The sequence below is a fragment of the Babylonia areolata genome, chromosome 5, assembly GCF_041734735.1.
Source record: "Babylonia areolata isolate BAREFJ2019XMU chromosome 5, ASM4173473v1, whole genome shotgun sequence".
Lineage (NCBI taxonomy): Eukaryota > Metazoa > Mollusca > Gastropoda > Neogastropoda > Buccinidae > Babylonia > Babylonia areolata.
Window position 1 is genome coordinate 2,507,822 of NC_134880.1, and position 20,000 is coordinate 2,527,821.

General features: G+C 41.5%; 1 protein-coding gene across 1 annotated transcript in view; it reads left to right on the forward strand.

The window, feature by feature from the left end:
- Nucleotides 1-12,595: 12,595 nt before the first annotated feature.
- LOC143282559 (uncharacterized) overlaps nt 12,596-20,000 on the forward strand; it is a 10,918-nt gene continuing 3,513 nt past the window's right edge. The window contains exons 1-4 of the mRNA XM_076588246.1: nt 12,596-12,709; nt 13,155-13,411; nt 17,915-18,425; nt 19,675-19,882. Coding sequence (XP_076444361.1) covers nt 12,596-12,709; nt 13,155-13,411; nt 17,915-18,425; nt 19,675-19,882 — 1,090 coding nt within the window. The remainder of the gene's footprint in view (nt 12,710-13,154; nt 13,412-17,914; nt 18,426-19,674; nt 19,883-20,000) is intronic.

Sequence of the window (20,000 nt, forward strand, 5' to 3'; positions counted from 1 at the left end):
CCCAAGGGGACGATTTAGGACACTGACACGTTCCCCCGGGGGTCTCACCGGAGGCGGGGGGATGGGAGGGAGGGTGGTTGGGGGAGAGGGGTCGGGGGGTGGGAGTGGGGGTGGGGTGTGGGCGCGTTTTAGGACGTTACACCTGCAACCGAGCGGCAAAACGATTTTACTAATTCATCACAGCGTGATGGAATCTCGCGGCGCCACATTTGCCCACAGACAGAGAAACAGCGGGCGGTGGGTATGGGGTGTGTTCCTGTTTGCCACACCTGCTGCAGTACACATTGTCACCACGGTACACATTGTCACCACGGTACACATTGTCACCACGGTACACATTGTCACCACGGTACACATTGTCACCACGGTACACATTGTCACCACTGTACAGATTGTCACCACGGTACACATTGTCACCACGGTCACCACGGTACAGATTGTCACCACGGTACACATTGTCACCACGGTACACATTGTCACCACGGTACACATTGTCACCACGGTCACCACGGTACACATTGTCACCACGGTACACATTGTCACCACGGTGCACATTGTCACCACTGTCACCACGGTACACATTGTCACCACGGTACACATTGTCACCACTGTCACTACGGTACACATTGTCACCACGGTCACCACGGTACAGATTGTCACCACGGTACACATTGTCACCACGGTACACATTGTCACCACGGTCACCACGGTACACATTGTCACCACGGTACACATTGTCACCACTGAATAGATTGTCACCACTGTCACTACGGTACACATTGTCACCACGGTACAGATTGTCACCACGGTACACATTGTCACCACTGTCACCACGGTACAGATTGTCACCACGGTACACATTGTCACCACCGTCACCACGGTACAGATTGTCACCACGGTACACATTGTCACCACTGTCACTACGGTACACATTGTCACCACGGTACACATTGTCACCACTGTCACCACGGTACACATTGTCACCACGGTACACATTGTCACCACTGTCACCACGGTACAGATTGTCACCACGGTACACATTGTCACCACTGTCACTACGGTACACATTTTCACCACGGTACACATTGTCACCACGGTCAACACTGTACAGATTGTCACCACGGTACAGATTGTCACCACGGTGCACATTGTCACCACTGTCACTACGGTACACATTGTCACCACGTTCACCACGGTACAGATTGTCACCACGGTACAGATTGTCACCACGGTACACATTGTCACCACGGTCACCACGGTACACATTGTCACCACGGTACACATTGTCACCACTGAATAGATTGTCACCACTGTCACTACGGTACACATTGTCACCACGGTACAGATTGTCACCACGGTGCACATTGTCACCACTGTCACCACGGTACACATTGTCACCACGGTACACATTGTCACCACGGTCACCACGGTACAGATTGTCACCACGGTACACATTGTCACCACTGTCACTACGGTACACATTGTCACCACGGTCACCACGGTACAGATTGTCACCACGGTACACATTGTCACCACTGTACAGATTGTTACCACTGTCACTACGGTACACATTGTCACCACTGTACAGATTGTTACCACTGTCACTACGGTACACATTGTCACCACGGTACACATTGTACACATTGTCACTACGGTACACATTGTCACCACTGTCACTACGGTACACACTGTCACCACGGTACACATTGTCACCACTGTCACTACGGTACACATTGTCACCACTGTACACATTGTCACCACTGTCACTACGGTACACATTGTCACCACGGTGCACATTGTCACCACTGTCACTACGGTACACACTGTCACCACGGTACACATTGTCACCACTGTCACTACGGTACACACTGTCACCACGGTACACATTGTCACCACGGTACACATTGTCACCACGGTACACATTGTCACCACTGTCACTACGGTACACATTGTCACCACGGTACAGATTGTCACCACTGTCACTACGGTACACATTGTCACCACGGTTCAGATTGTCACCACGGTGCACATTGTCACCACTGTCACCACGGTACACATTGTCACTACGGTACACATTGTCACTACGGTACACATTGTCACCACGGTACACATTGTCACCACTGTCACCACGGTACAGATTGTCACCACTGTACACATTGTCACCACTGTCACTACGGTACACATTGTCACCACGGTTCACATTGTCACCACGGTCACCACTGTACAGATTGTCACCACTGTACAGATTGTCACCACGGTACACATTGTCACCACTGTACAGATTGTCACCACGGTCACCACTGTACAGATTGTCACCACGGTACACATTGTCACCACGGTACACATTGTCACCACGGTCACCACTGTACAGATTGTCACCACGGTACACATTGTCACCACTGTCACCACTGTACAGATTGTCACCACGGTACAGATTGTCACCACTGTCACCACGGTACAGATTGTCACCACGGTACAGATAGTCACCACTGTACAGATTGTCACCACTGTATAGATTGAAAGTGGAGTGCTGACATAGAGGTTAAGCGTTCGCCTGGGAAGCGAGAGAACCTGAACGCACTGGTTCGAATCCCACAGTCGCCAGTATTCTCTCCCCCTCCACTAGACCTCTGGACGCTAGTCATGAGACGATAAACCGAGGTTCCGTGTGCAGCATGCACTTAACGCCCGTTAAAGAACCCACGGCAACGAAACAGTTGTCCCTGGCAAAAATCTATCGAAAAATCCACTCCGATAGGAAAACAAATAAAACTGCAAACAGAAAAAAGTACAAAAAGAAAGAAAGAAAGGGTGGAGCTGCCAGTGTAGCGACGTGCTGTCCCTGGGGAGAGCAGCCCGAATTTCACACAGAGAAATCTGTTGTGACAAGAAGAATAATACAACACAATATAGTACAATTGTCACGACAGTCATCACGGTACAGATTGTCACCTGCGCTGGTTACCTGGACATATAGGTGCTCTATGGCTCTGGTCATGTTGGTGTTTATACGTAGTATCATGGTCGACGATACGGTATGCCACACTCTGTTAACTCTCTCCATACAAACGGCGAAAGAGACGACGTTAACAGCGTTTCACCCCAATTACCATCATCAAAATATTACAAGCGGAAGGCTGTTATACTGAAGAGGTGAATATTGACAAACAATACCACAATTCTGACGACGGAAGCTAAAGGTTGGGTCATTCAGACGCCCACTGGACATCCGAGGGGTCTGTGTAGAGGAGGAGAGAGGACTGGCCGTACTGAGTGAGTTAAACGCCTTCTTCAAGTCAACGAAAACATGTCAGAGGTCTTTCTGGTGTTGGAAATACGTCTGTTTCCACAGGTTGAAGATTTGCTCCGTAGTAATACACCTGCTCATAAACTTGCCTGTTCCTTAGCAACGACCGTTTCCACGTGTGGCTTCAAGTCTGTATTCCATATATCCGCTGGAGGAATGTGCAGTACGATCTGTCTAATGTCAACGTTCACGTCTTTAAACATGTTTACATCTAGAATTATGATGTAATAATTATTAATTAGAATTAATTTTCAAGCGAATATGTGTAATGCTTTTATTTGAAAACTTATGTGTATTACTCCTGTTTAATCAACTGATGTTTAATTTTGTTTTTCGTGTGTGTGTGTGTGTGTGTGTGTGTGTGTGTGTGTGTGTGTGTGTGTGTGTGTGTGTGTGTGTGTGTGTGTGTGTGTGTGTGTGTGTGTGTGTGTGTTGGCTGATTGTCCACATGTGTCTTGCTGCACCTGATGCTATTCCTTTTTCTGAGATAATAAAGTTATTCTTAATTTATGTAGCTCGATTTTTGTCATGACTTTGCTTGGATAGGAGATAAAGCTGATCTGGTGGTAGGTCTTGCAGTACTATCAATGTCGTGTCTTGTGGAGGGTGATGATCAGTGATAATGCATCACTACGATTGTCAAAACTAGTACCGTTGTTGGGCAGCGTTGGTGATCACCATCATTGTTTTTTTTTTCTTTTTCTAATCCATAGCAACAGCTAATACTCTATCGAAAAGAATGACGTGTAGAAGAGATGGTGGATTTAGTTTTCACGTTATTCTTTTGACGTCGTTTATCTCCAGAAACCAGCATGTAGAATTTATCGGACTTTCTGTGGATTCTACAGTATTCTGATAAAACATTTTTGTTTGACGTTTGTCGAAAAAGGACACAGGAAACAGCGAAACCCACCCGCAGCGTCGTTTGGTGAACATGTATCACTTTCGCTTTACATTTCTGGGTAAATTGGAGGTGATAGTTCGAACTGGGATGATATTCTGCACCGGGGTGACATTTTGTACTGGGGTGACGTTCGGTAAAGAGGTGACATTCTGTACCGGGCTGACAATCTGTAGTGGGGTGGCATCATGTGCCACAACATCCGCCACACATTGATGCTGAAAGATTGGCCGCACACGGGGAGTACATGGCTGTTTGCTTCTGCTGTCAGTTGGTAGAGGTGTGATATCATGGTATAAAGTGTGCAGTGGTGGACAGGGGATGTCATTCGGACAACTTTGCGGCAAGTGTGCTCAGTTCCTGTGTCTCAGAAATAGGTGGAAGTACTATTGGATTTGATTAAGAGTTGTAAAAAAAAAGAATGTGTGTATAGTTGTAAGTCAGCATTTGTGGTTGGTAAGTATGTTTATGTTTGGGCGTTAAAATATTTAATTTTCTCTTTGCATTTTTGAAGAAGAAAACAAGTCACCACACTAGCTGGAACAGATGCGCAGTAAACAGTAATATAAGAATCATATGATTCATAGAAAGTATCCCTTACTGTCTCTCTCTGTCTCTGTCTGTCTGTCTCTGTCTCTCAGCATCCATGTCACCTGTCGTTCAGTACGGGGCTGAAATTTGGGGTCTGTCTATTGCTGCAGTAATTTGTGACGACGTACATTTATTTGCGTTGAAAAACTTTCCAGGAGTAAGTGTAAAACGCCAAACGATTTGATCTATGGTGAGACAAAAAGATATCTGATATATCTGAATTCTGTGAGAAGATGTATCTCGTATTGGTTGAAACCAACACAAATGGAAGATTTCAGGTTGCCAAGAAAAGTACATAATATGTTATATAATCTGGATATAAGGGGTAAGACAAAGTGGGTGGCAATAGTGAGAATTAAGTTATATGAAATGGGATTTGGTTATGTGTAGTTACAGAAGGGGGTAGGGAATACAAATGGATTTATTCGTACATTTCGAACTAGATTAATTAATAGTAAATGGCAAGTATGGTCATACCACATTCAAGATAGCGATCGATTTGCGTTTTATAAGCAGTTCATTTCTATGCATTCAGTTCCGATTTATCTGTCAATGAAACTGATAGGCATTTGAAATATATTATAACAATGTTTAGATTTGGGATTTCTGATCTCTTCATCGTTATCGTTATAGTAAATTGAATGATCACGATATTATTTGTCCCTTGTGCAGATGTACTGAAGAAAATGAACTTCATTTCGTGTTACGTTGCCCTGCCTTAAATGACGTTAGGCAACAGTTAGTCCCACAAAAAAAAAATCATTGACATCCATCTCTGTTTCGACTTTCTGTGCTAATATCATCAACAAATGAAACGATTGTAAAACAGTTTGCTATATACCTGTATAAGACAAAACAAAATATCAAAAAAGATATAAAGATCAACAGTTCTTTGATGCTGTGGACACAGCAAAATACATGAGATGAAGGTTACTCTCGGCGACTGTATGTCTTATTCAGAAGCTGTGTCCTTCGAGGATGTTACCATTGCTGTGGATAATGTTCGACAGATTTTGTCAACAAGTGGACAGGAAAATGACTTGTTTAAGAGAAAGATTTGCGAAAGAAAGAAATGTTTAAGAAAGGATAAGCACTGCTAACCATGTGATGCAATGGTGAGGATAATGATGATGAATGACTCGACGATTATGATGATGATGATGATGACGATGAACATTCAAAACCACGGCGACGATGATGCCAGTGACGATGACGATCACAACAACGACGACATCAAACAGAACGTTTATGGTTATAATTACGATAATGACGACGATGATGATGACGATGAACATTCAAAACCACGACGATGATGATGCCAGTGATGACGGCGTCGTTCACTATAGTTATGAAAAGCGATGATAATGACGACGACGATGATGGCATTGTGCAGGTGTGGAGCAGTGTGTAGCAATGGAGGGAATACAGCCCGTGCTGCTCCTAATTCCTCTTCTGTGCATTCCTGCTGATTTAGCTATTCCCTTACACCTCCAGACTGTTTTCCCTGGCTGCAAGACTTCCCAGCATCAGCCAGACATGTCGCTTCCTGGATGCAGCAGGTCAGAATTCGTGCAACAACAGAACGACACAGGTCCCTCTGGAATCCGTACTTCCTTTATCAACACCATAGAAATCATTCAATGCCTTACTGATTCCTCATACGACATAACTATTGACATGGGTCTTGAGGGCTTTGTGGAATTCAACAGATATCTGGCCGCAGGTTTTCCAAATTGCTCGTATCCAAAATGCGGTTGTGACCTAACGATAACAGGACCGCCGGGATCGTTCTATCACATTCAGTATCATGTAAATTCCAATGAGCGACTGGAGATACAAGTGTTCAGCGGTGGCCAATTTTGGCTGCTGAAAAATAACGAGGTCAGCAATTTGGCAACTCTCGACAACAATGTGGAAATTGAGATCGAATACTGGCGTCCTCCCGTAGACTTTCTGGACTTTTCTTTTCATTTAAATTTCACGGCATATCCCTACTGCCAGAGACAACTTCAAGTGGAGTGTGAGTCTGCTACGAACGGTGAGTACAACCACCCACACACCCGCCCACCCACCAAACCAACCAACCAGCCACCCAACCATACTGGCACACACACACAGGCTTCATTCACACCCAAACGATATTTGTCAAACGCCATTCCTATCTGCTTCTCTTTTGCATCATTCCGATAATATAAACGTTCCATAGACATTATATTTGATCATGTTTCCACATTGCTGTGAGCCCGAAAATCCCAAAATCTCCCCCCCCCCCCGCCTCCAACCCCCTCCACCTCTCTCTCTCTCTGTTTTACTGTCGCTTGTAAAGATCTTGCAAACAGTGCGAAACGGGCTGTACTGTGCATTATGTAACGGTTGACTAGTTTAGGTAACGAATCTTTTAAAGTGCATATTAGATTAATCAACTCTCAAGTTCAGCCTATTGCTCAGTATGGCGCATAAGTATGGGGTCATGATGATGATGCAATTTACTGTGAAAAAGTTCATTTGTTTGCCCTGAAGAAGTTTTTTTCAAGTTCCAATAAAAACCCCAAACGATATGGTGAAACAAACAGACACCCATTCAGTATTGACTCTGCTGTGAGGTACGAGGGTCATTCAATAAATAAGGTGAATTTTTCGGTATAAGGACTTCTAATGCAGATAGAAGCTTACTTTTTTTTTCAACGTAGTCTCCCAGCACTGTCACACACTTTTCCCATCTGTGCACAAGCTTCCGTATTCCCTCAGCGTAAAAATCTTTGGACTGATGTCTCAGCCAGTCGCTCACAACGCTTTTGACTTCATCGTCACTTTCAAAGTTCGTGCCTCTCGTGAACGCTTTCAAGGGACCAAACAGGTGAAAGTCTGAAGGGGCAAGGTCTGGGCTGTAAGGGGGATGAGGGAGCAGTTCCCAGCCCAGCTCGTTGATGGTCTGCACCGTTCGGGCTGCTGTGTGAGGCCTTGCATTGTCATGATGCAAGATGACTCCTTCTGACTGATGACCCCTGCGTTTGTTCTTTATGTCTTTCTTGACCTGCCTCAGCAGTTCACAGTAGTTGGCACTGTTCACAGTGCTTCCTTTCTCAAGGAATGAAATGGTGATTGGGCCTTGCATATCCCAAAAAACGGTGAGCATCACCTTCCTCGTGGACCGCTGGGACTTGAACTTCTTCACTGGAGAGCCTACGTGCTTCCACTCCATGGACTGCCGTTTGGACTCAGGCTCATAGTGCCAAACCCATGTCTCGTCACATGTGACCACCTTCTTCAGAAACTCATCACCATCCTTCTCATAGCGGCAGAGACACTGCTGGGACAACTCGACCCTCCTCTGTTTGTGCTCTGGAGTAAGCATCTTTGGCACCCACCGGCAGCTGACCTTCGAGTAGCCAAGGTCATCATGGACAATTTTGTGTGCTGTCCCAACAGATAAGCTCAAAGTCCTTGCAATGTCATCCACTGTCACCCTTCTGTCAGACTGAATGAGGTCATTGACTGATTCGATCACCTCAGGAGACCTCACTTCTGTAGGCCTTCCAGGCCTGTCTTCATCCTCAACACTGCTCCGTCCTTCTTTAAACAATTTAGCCCACTTGTAGACATTTTTTCGGCTGAAACATGTGGCACCATACACAGTTGACATTCTCCTATGAATTTGAACTGGTTTGCACCCTTCAGCAACCAAAAACTTGATAACTGACCGCTGTTCAATCCTGGAGCATGCTTCTTGGTCGGCCATCTTTGTTAATCGCCAAAACTCTCAAAGTTTTTTTTAATCTGCAAAACAAATTAAATCCATGTGAAAAAGAAGTAAAACAAACAAAAAAACAACAAAAAAAAACACAAACAAAACCCAACAATAACAAAAAAAAAAAAAAAAGAAGTAAGCTTCTATCTGTATTAGAAGTCCTTATACCGAAAAATTATTATTGAATGACCCTCGTACATCCAGCACTGGCTGAAACTGACACAAGTAGATGAATCGAGATTACCAAAGAAAACGTAAGATATGTTGTGTGACTTGTATGCGAGGGACAAGACGAAGTGGGAAACAAAAGTGAGAGTTAAACTGTATGAAATTAGGATGGGGTTTGCTTGGCTAAACCAAGGGGTAGGGGATATCACAGAATTTATTCATAGACTTTTTGTACCAGGCTAGTAGACTGGATATGGCAAAATTTGCTTTTTTTTAATATTTTTTTTATTCATTTCATTATTGTCTTTTTATTTTATTTTAGTTTTAATTATCCATTTATTTATTTATTTATTTATTTATTTATTTATTTATTCATTCATTCATTATTATTATTATTATTAAAAAAATTCTTCTTAAAAAATAATAATTCACTTCCTTATTTGTTTCATTATTTATTCTCTTTCTTTCCTTTTTTTTCTCAAGGCCTGATTATGCGCGTTGGGTTACGCTGCTTGGCAGATGTGGTTTAGCGTATATGGATTTGTCCGAACGCAGAGACGTCGCCTTGAGACATGTGAGCAAATAAATCAAGTGCAGTGTCCAGACCAGTGTCCTGTGACACAATCCTAAGCAAGTTTGTACAAGTATCTCAATGAGCGTCATTATCTTCCACAAATTTTGTGGGACCGTGCATAGTAGGTAATAGCATCAACCATACTATGTGGCACACACCGAAGAGCAAACCACAGCGATTAGCATCAACCATACTATGTGGCACACACCGAAGAGCAAACCACAGCGATTAGCATCAACCATACAATGTGGCACACACCGAAGAGCAAACCACAGCGATCCAACATACACACTACCGTCGTGCACCCCGTGGCATCGTTAGGAAATAGCACGGCGTTTCATGTACCATTCTATGTGCCATTGCTTTCCACCATTTTCATGTATGGGTACCGTTTAAAAAAAAATGCTATGGACATCATTTCCGTCAAGTGTACATATTCTTCGACGTAATGTATGTTTCTTAAGTCTGTTAGGAAATGCTTTATGCATAGTTTGATTTTTATTCTTTTTGCATTTATGAATAAAATGTTTCGCCAATATAATTATATCGTCGAATATATCATCTGTTTTGTGATGTCATTGTTTCCAAATGATACTAATTCTATATTCAACTTTACATTTGCGCAATTTTCACTTTTCCTTCAAGACATTCGCCCCCCCCCAGGCCCCCCACAACACACACACACACCCTCTCTCCCCCTTCACCCATGCCCCCCAAACAGCTGAGCAAAGGTACAGTGCCATAAGTAGTGTTCAATTGTGTCTTTTTTCATTTGTACAGAAATTGCACATGCCATTATTTGTTATAACCTGATCCAGTGCCAGCTCCGCTGGGCTGGACACGTTGTGTGCATGACAGACAGCAGGATCCCGAAGAGGCTACTGTATGTCCAGCTGAAGGAAGGCCACCGTGAACTTGGAAGACCCTGCAAGCGCTTCAAGGACACCTTGAAGACAAATCTCAAAGCCTGTGAATATAGACATCGCTTCCTGGGAAACTTATGCCTTTGACCGCTCTCGCTGGAGGATGCTGTGCTCTAGTGGCATAAAGACGTTTGAAAGCAAGAGAACGCAGGCCATTAAGGAGAAGCGTGAGCGAAGGAAGCAGGGTTCAACTTCTGGAGACGTTTTCCCTTGCAACACCTGTGGGAAGTGCTGAACATCCAGAATCTGCCTCTTCTCCCACATGAGGATACACACCAACAGATAAGCCTGCCTGCCTACTCATCCATCGGTTCGACAGGAGACTCCATCATCACAGAAATTGCACATGTCATTATTTGTTATTACTATTTTTCAGGATTCTATTTGTAACCAATATACCATATTCTAATCTGAAACCATTTCAATCTTAATTCCTGTATGTTTTTAACTTGTTCCATACTGGTATCCCAATTTATTGCAGTATCTATTATCAAGTTCCCACTTGATAAAATAACTTACACTATATATATATATATATATATATATATATATATATATATATATATAACTGGCTCAGTAATGTATCGTATTATATTTCAGATCTTTTCTTAACATTAGCTGTTATCTGCAGTGCTTTTGATTTTTAATTGAAGGCTTTATCTGCAATAGTAATAATATTTGTGCTCGAGCAACTTTTATTGGAACGTATAAAACCCATATACCCTAGATAATCAAACTTGATATAACATTTTTCTGTGAAATCTCTATGACTAAGGAAGCAACCATTTTCATCAACAATACCTCTAACCAGAAAAAAACCCCTTTATTTGTCCATTAAAAAAAGAAAAAAAGAAAAGCTGTTTTATTACCAGCTTTAAATTTGTCGTCTTGGAAAAGTGGTTCTGCGAGTGCTTCTTGTGCTTCTTTTAACCTCACACATTTTGTAAGATCCACGTATGCCCAATATACATCTTTCCTGAATGAATTAGTCTATTGCATTCAGCTTTCAAAAATTTTCTTGGTCCATACAGATTTAGAGAGTTGATATCTGGGGATTTGACAAAGAGTTTTTTTCTTCCACTTTTCCGTTCCTGTGTTTAGTTTCCTAATCCATGTTATCTTTAGAGTCTCAATGTACTTTGGTATATTTGGAATACCCAAACCTCCATTTATAACATTATGTACTGCGTATTATCTCAGTTTTGTCTGTTTTATCATCCCACACAAACTCATAGAACAGTTTCTGCAGTTGTTTTTATCTCTTTGTCAGAGGGATTGGGGAAAATAATCCACGAATATGAAAGTATATAGAATAGTAATTCTAACAAAGGGTGTACAAATGTGTTTTGACCAAACCTTGAATAGCTTCTTGGTTTTTTATCAGTGTATCTCTTGTAATCACTGTAGTTACTGTTTTTTTATATCCTCTGTGAACCAAATGCCTAAAAGTTTATATTTTAGGGGGTTCGATTTCATTTTCGTTTCTAGTAGATATCGGTGATTTAATTTCTTCATTCTCCATAACCAGCCATTCAATGTTTTATCATAGTTAATTTTTAGCTCTGAATGTGATTAATGTATTCGTATAATCAGACTAATTGTTTGCATTGTGTACAACTTATCTATCCATGAGTTTGCCTAAACACTTAAAATATGTCATGACAAGATTTAGGTTTGGGCACCAGATATTGCTGTTCATCACTTCTGTCACAGACAACATAGTGATCGTGATCTTATCTGTCCATTATGCAAAAACTCAGAAGAAAACGAATTACACTTTATGTTTTGTTGTCCAAAGTTAAGTGACCTTAGGTACAATACGCCAGAAATATTACTGCCAGCCTTCTTTGTTGGAATTGATATTGTTTATGACGTCACGTTGAGAAAAAGAAGTCAAACAGTTTGCAGTGTATTCATACAAAGCGTCTAAAGTTTGGTCACTAAGTTGCGCGTGATTATAATGTGTTCTACTGTTCTGTTCTATTGTGGCACAGAATGTATGTCTTGTAATCCTAATTCTGTGAGTTGTCTGATTCTATGTGTTTCAGGTTACATTGAAACACCCGGCTGGAGTAACGGTGCGCAATATCCAAACTACATGAACAGCTGTGTGACACTGCTCGCACCAGAGAACCACGTGATGATGCTCAGTCTCGTTAGCATCGATCTGGAACTGGACACAAACAGGTTAACTTGTTACAATGACCACCTCAGGCTACACAAAAGCGTAAACTGCACGGGAGGATGGTTTAGACAAATCTGCAGTGCTCAAGATCTCCTACCAACAGTATTCGAACATGGCCTGTCCTTCCGTTTCACGAGTAATCATATCATCACGAAGACAGGGTTTCGATTGCTGTACTCTTTCCACAACATCTCCGAGATGCCTCTCCAGCTGAGCAGTGGGCAATGGGACTGCAATGTGTCCTACTACGACTCTTTCAAGCAGCATTTCTCCTGCATTGCCCAGAGTTTCTGTGTGGACAAAAGAGACAAGGTAAGATGAGCACACACACACACACACACACACACACACACCGTCAGAACATGTACACGCGGGAATCAAATAAGGACTTGATGCAGACACCAGGAAAAAAAGTTAATACGTAAAAAAAAGCAAAAAAAAGCATCATTCAGACAGTAAATGATCTGCTCTAATAAGTTACAAATTCTACACGGGTATTCGGCTAGATCTTGAACGGAAATATGCAGAAGAGGTGTGATGTATGCATTCTCTCTCTCTCTCTCTCTCTCTCTCTCTCTCTGTGTGTGTGTGTGTGTGTGTGTGTGTGTGTGTGTGTACGATCATGTAAGCATTTCCTGCATGATCCTCAGCGTAAATTTTTCTCAAGCAAAACTGAAGAAGAAGAAGAAGAAGAAGAAGAAGAAGAAGAAACTGAGATGATCGTAATCTGTTATCTCTTTTGTTTCATGTCACCCAGTTGACGTGTCCTGACAAGAGCCTGTGTGGATCCAGTCTGGTGGAGTTTGGTGGAAGCTGCTACCGTGTCTTCAAACCCCAAGCCAAGACTACGTGGAACAAGGCATCTGAGACGTGTGGCAACTACGGCGGGAGCCTGGCTGTTCTGAACGGACCTTCGAAACTCCTGAATGCCATCAACTTTACCACGCAGTCAACAGAGGACAGATATGTCTTCATTGGTCTGAGAATGCAGACATCCATGAGGCTGCATGGAATGTAATGTATCACGATAGCAAATCGAAATGTCTGTATGTAATCATCCAAACGAACGCAAGCAGCCAAACTTTAATATATTGGAATTCAACCCAGATGGTAATATTATTATCATTATTAATATTATTATTTATATAGCGCTGAATCTTGTGCAAAGACAAATCAAACCGCTTTCGCACCAGTCATTCACACGCATGCATAACTCTAAAACTGGAAAAACTGAAGACAACGAAGAGGCAGGGAAGGGAGGCTATTTTGGGAAGAGGTGGGTTTTTAACTCACTCAGTACGGCCAGTCCTCTCTTCTCCTCTACACAGACCCCTCGGATGTCCAGTGGGTGTCTGAATGACCCAACCTTTAGCTTCCGTCGTCAGAATTGTGGTATTCTTTGTTAACATTCACCTCCTCAGTATAAGAGCCTTCCGCTTGTAATATTTTGATGATGGTAATTTGGGTGAAACGCTGTTAACGTCGTCTCTTTCGCCGTTCGTATGGAGAGAGTTAAGACCAGACTTGAAAGAGCTGAGTGTGGAGACTTGACGAAGCAAAAGAAGAAGTTCATTCAAAGTGCAAGATCCAAAGACAGAGAAAGAACGGCGGCCAACAGTCGAGTGTTTGAATCTGTGTATGCGTAAACAGAGTGGATCCAAGCCGATCGTAGAGATCGAGATGGAGTGTAGAGGTGAAGGCAGCCACAGAGATAGGAAGGGGCAGATTTGTGAATACGTTTATACCATAGAGTGCAGATCTTGTTCTTTGATCTGTGTGAGACAGGGAGCCAATGGAGATGTTGCAAAAGAGGAGTGATGTGCTCAGATCTTTTCTTTCTGAGAACGAGTCGGGCAGCAGAGTTTTGTATGCGCTGAAGGGACTGAATGGATGAAGCAGGCAAACCAGACAATAGAGAGTTACAGTAGTCAAGGCGAGAGAGAATGAGAGAAACGACAAGTATACAGTGGACAGATATTTCCGGACGGCACTGATGCGCCGCAATTGACAGTAGTAGGATTGACATGTCTGACTGATAAATTTTTGCATGGACAGTGTGTTGTCGAGGCCAACGCCTAGGCTCCTTACTGAACTGGAAAGAGGGATGGATGTACTGCCAAGTTTGATAGTGTCAGTTATGATGGAAGAGAGTTTTTGTTTAGTTCCTATGGTCATTGCTTCCGTTTTGTCCGCTTTCAATTGTAAGTTATTTCGAATCATCCAGTTTTGAATGTCCAAGAAGCAGTTGGATGTTTCTTGCAAGAGCGACGACAATTTTTAGGAGTATCACTCTTCTGGAGTTGAGTATCATCAGCATAAGAATGATGACTGACATTATGGTGGTTGATAATTTCAGTGAGAGGAGCAGTGTACAGTGTGAAGAGCACTGGGCCTAAAACAGGTCCCTGTGGGACTCCATGTTCGATTTTAACGGGTTCAAATTGGAAATGATCAACAATGACAGACTGGAATCGGACAGTGAGATAAGATTTGAACCAGTCCAGAACAGTGCTGTTGATAACAAGTGTAAAATGAAGACGGGAAAGAAGGATTGAATGGTCTATCGTGTCAAAAGCGGTTGACAAGTCGAGAAGAGTGAGAAGGAAATTCTTCCTGAGTTGGACACTAGCACTAGATTATTCAGGAAGTGGGGGAGAGTGGTTTCGGTGCTGTGGTCAGCGCGAAAGGCAGACTGAAATGGGTGGATGAGATTGTTGAAACATATGTGGTCGTTGAGCTGCTTCAGGACAGCTTTTTCAAGGAGTTTGGACAGGAATGGAAGATTAGAAATTGGTCGATAGTTTTTCAAAATGTTTGCGTCATTGTTGGGTTTCTTCAGAGGAGGCCGGACGATTGCAGTTTTGAAAGTGGATGGAAACGTTCCAGTGAGAAGGGATGAGTTGACAATATTGGTGATTGTGGGGAGAAGCTGTGAGACACACTGGGGAAAGATTAACGAATAGTAAAGTGGGGTAACTCTCTCCATTCACAAGATACACAACTTCAAGTCAGTGCTGCTTATGCTACCGATTCAGCTAGCACACAGGTAAATAAATGGTACATTTGAACAAACCTAGATACTTCCTCAAAAAAGGAAGCGCCGGGCCTGTCATACCGATCATACGACATGTGCACACAGCAGCAAAGACAGAAGAAATGTGCAAACACAAATAACCTTTTATTCAAGACTGGCATAGCCTCTTTAATCCCGAACACTGGAAAAAGACCGAGCCTGGTATAGGATTGAGCTCATAGGATTTTATTGTCATTTCTTTCAGGATTTCATGGACTTCTATTTCAGTCAATGGATTAAAGGAATGGAGAGGAGTGCCTTAAACCAAAACCTTGGGGAAAGTATTTTGCACAATATCAAATAATTGAATGACTGAGTACCTAGAGGTGAACGCCGAACAAAGGAACAAATTGGATTTCGTAAATACTACAGAACAACTGATCAAATCTTCATTCTATAAAGATCATTAATGAAGTAATAAAAGTAAAAAAATGGTAGATTATACGGTTGGTTTGTGGAGTTTGAAAAAGCCTTTGATAATGTTTGGCACGATGCCCTGTTCCCAAAGCTGAAAAGAATGGGCATAACTGGAAAATACTTTGATATAATTGAAGACATGTATGATAATTCCAAAATTCAAATAAATTCATACGAAGGTCTCAGCACAGAAATAACTGTACAGAAGGGTGTACAGCAGGGCAGTACACTAAGCCCAACTTTATTTAATATTTTTATAAATGATATTGTAAAATGTATGGAAAGAAACGATTCTCCAAAATTCAATGCTGTTTCACCCAGCAATGTGCTATGTTTACTTTATGCTGATTATCTGGTTATTCTGTCTTTAACAAGAAAAGTATTGCAACAAAAATTACATAATTTGAACACATATTGCCATAGTTGGGGATTAAAAATTAATAGAGAAAAAACGGAAGTGGTAATCTTTACAAGATCTGACCCAAATATATTTTTTATTGTGGGGAAGATATGATACAAACAGCAGAAGAATATAAATATTTAGGAGATATATTTCACAAAAGTGGAAGCCTGATAAGAGCACAGGAACACCTAACTAAACAAGCAAACAAAGCATTGAATACTTTACGAAGAACATTCAAAAATATCAACATCAATCCAGGTACCATATCTAAGCTATATTATACTTTGATAACGCCAATATCGATTTATGGGGTGGAGGTATGGTTACCTTACCAAGTCAAACCGGATGATTCTTTCGATTTAGCACATCTTTTTGACGACTGCTCATCGAATGTTTCCACATGAAAAATTACACATTAATTTCTGTAAGCAAATACTTGGAGTACACAAAAAAGCTATGGTGGTTCCTGTGTTAGGTGAATTGGGCAGATTCCCAATAAGTTTAAAGCTAATATGCCAAATTATTACATATTGGATTCACATAATTCAGTTACCAGAAACTTCCCTCATCAAGAGATATATATAAGTCCATGTACCAACAAGAAAATACAACTTTACCATGGTTGATATTTGTTAGAAAGATACTCGAAATTATAGGCCTTGATCACATTTGGAAAAAAACAATTCACATTCAGCGTACATAGACTGAAATACGCGATATATCAAAAACTAGAAAATTAATATATCAAACACTGGAAAGATAAAAGAGAAAAAAAACAAACATTAAAGCTAAAATTTTACAATACGATTGTAGCAGAGTACAAATATATCAGATACAAAGACAGACAAGCTTTAACAAAACTCAGAATAAGTGCACTGACCTTAAAGATTGAGAAAGGTAGATATTTGAATATTCCACAAGAAGACAGATTGTGCAGCAAGTGTAACATATTCGAAGACGAAATCCATCTTCTTGATCATTGTATTAAATATAAACCCTTAAGGCAACAATTTTTAAAAGATATTAAAAATTCGAATAACACAGGAAATATTCCCAGTCAGGTGATGCTAACAGATGATGAATATATACAAACAAGATTATGAAATTTTGTTTATGAATGCTGTTGCAATTTATTACATTAACTGATTAAATAATTGTGTATTTTTCATTCATTCATTCAGTCATTTACCGTTGCACTTGTATCTTATAAACCTTAAGGTTTCATGACAATTAAATATTTTCTATTCTCTCTCTCTCTCTCTCTCTCTCTCTCTCTCTCTCTCTCTCTCTATATATATATATATATATATATATATATGAGAGAGAGGGAGGGGTTGGGGGGAGGGGGGTTGGCTCTGAGCATGGTTCATATTTGATTATTCCAGTCACTCTTCAGGGTTTGTTAAAAAATAGTTTCAGGATGTTATACCTCTTATGCTTCTACGCTTTGGTGGGTATATGACCTTGCGACCTTTGTGATAACATATTTTGACCTAGAGGACTTAAAGCAATCATCATACTCATCCACTGTACCAAGTTTGATGGCGTTTAGTTGCAAGATTTGTACCTTAGTTTAGTTTGGATGCCTGCCTTTTATTTTCGTTTCACTTGTATGTGTGTGCAGGTATCAAAACACCTGGGTCTGGTCAGATGACACACTGGCTGTGTACCTGCCTATCACGTTTGTCAGTGTGAAGGCACCTTACTGTGCCGTTATGAATGCCTCTGCCATTACCTTAATCACCTGCGATGAGAAAGTGACGGCAGACTACCTGTGCGAAACAGATTTCACACCTGATCAAGACACAAATGACACCCAGATCTCCCTCAACACTCCACCCAGCTGGAACACAGGTGACATGGCGGCATGTCGACACGGTCACACCACGTACAAGTTCTTAGCTTGTGACGTCGACACTAACTGTTCCGCTATGAGCCATGAAGAAAGTCTGGCATGCAGCAACAAGTTTTCTCCTCCTGTCCCGTTTTTCACGTGCAGGAATCAACTGGAGCGTGTGCCGTACACACTGGTGTGTGATTTCCGGTCTAATTGTTGTGACGGCAGCGACGAAGACTTCTGTGATTTCCCTCAATGTGAGAGCAGATTACATTATGAGTGCTCCAATGCGAAACAGGTGGGTGTTGCTTCACATTTATTCATGAATGTTATATCTTACGTCATGTAGAATGATGCATTGCATATGTTAGAAATCAGTTCAAAAACCCTTCTCACTTTCAAACACAAATGTTATATAATTATGGTTAACTAGTGTAATTCTTTTTAATGCGAGTCACTGTCATTCTTAAAACAAACAAAAAAACCCAAACCAAACCAAGCCAAACCAAACCAAAACAAACAAACAAACAAACAAAAAACAAACATAAAAAACAAACAACAACAACAACGTTTTATTATTAACATAACAACAAATAACCCTTTAGATGTTACATATAGTACTACATGCACACAATTACACAATATGAGATAGTAAGCTATATTATCGCTGAATCTGGAAGTCCCAACCTCGACCTCCTTAAATGTTTTCTTGCCAGATGGTTGTGCACCACAGTGAAATAAATGTTTGTAACCGACCTTACGTAGCAGTGACGAACTCTACAGTACGTCTTGTTCATTGGGCCTACACTTTGAATATCATCTAAAAGACTACCAGAGACTATATAAATCAGTCCAAATGAATGATTGATATGGTCTTTCACCAAACACCTCATTAATGTGGAGGTAGATGTTCATTCAGGTCATAGTTGTCTCTGGACCACATAGCTCAACGTTATAAAAGCAATAGTTTTAAATACGCCACGAGTTAATACTTTAAACAACAAACAAACAAAACAAGAAAACTGCAAAATAATCAAACAAGCAAACACAAAACACAACAACATTGTTCTGATATTGTTACATAAACTGTAATCATGTGTTTCGATCGTGTTTCAACCAAACCCTGAACAGAGATTTTACTTCCACGAATTTGACTTTTTTTTTTCTCAAGGCCTGACTAAGCACGTTGGGTTACGCTGCTGGTCAGGCATCTGCTTGGCAGATGTGGTGTAGCGTATATGGATTTGTCCGAACGCAGTGACGCCTCCTTGAGCTACTGAAACTGAAACTGAAACTGACATCATAGTTTCTTTTCTTCATATACTTAGGTCCTGTGTGTACTATACTGTCAGTTAAAACATTTGAATAATCCATTCCTTATTCACCCCGAATCTTACATCACATCATTATTGCATGGTTTCTTCAGTGTGATTGATTTAATGGTTTTGGTTAAAATTTCTTTTTCTGCTATGGTCTGTGAGTATTTTGAACACTGGTAAAGGACCGACATTAACTTTTTCTTCGTGTAAGTTATACATTTTGTACAGTGTATCAACCGCGACCGGATGTGCGACAAACGCAGTGACTGTGTGGACGGAAGTGACGAGTTCAACTGTCGGAACAGCCTGACGCGTGACGGACTGCTGGTGAACACTGTGGAGCCACCCGCATCGGTCGACTTCACAGGAGATGGCAGCTTCACAGCAACGCAGCTTATCAACGACACGTGCCCAAACACTCACTTCCGATGTGCAGGTAGCCCCAAGTGTAAAAGATAAAACAAAGTATCCCCAAAGTGTAAAAGATAAAACAATCAACAAAACTGCTGTTGAAAACGACCAGTAACTGGTAGTATCAAAGATAACACGAAATG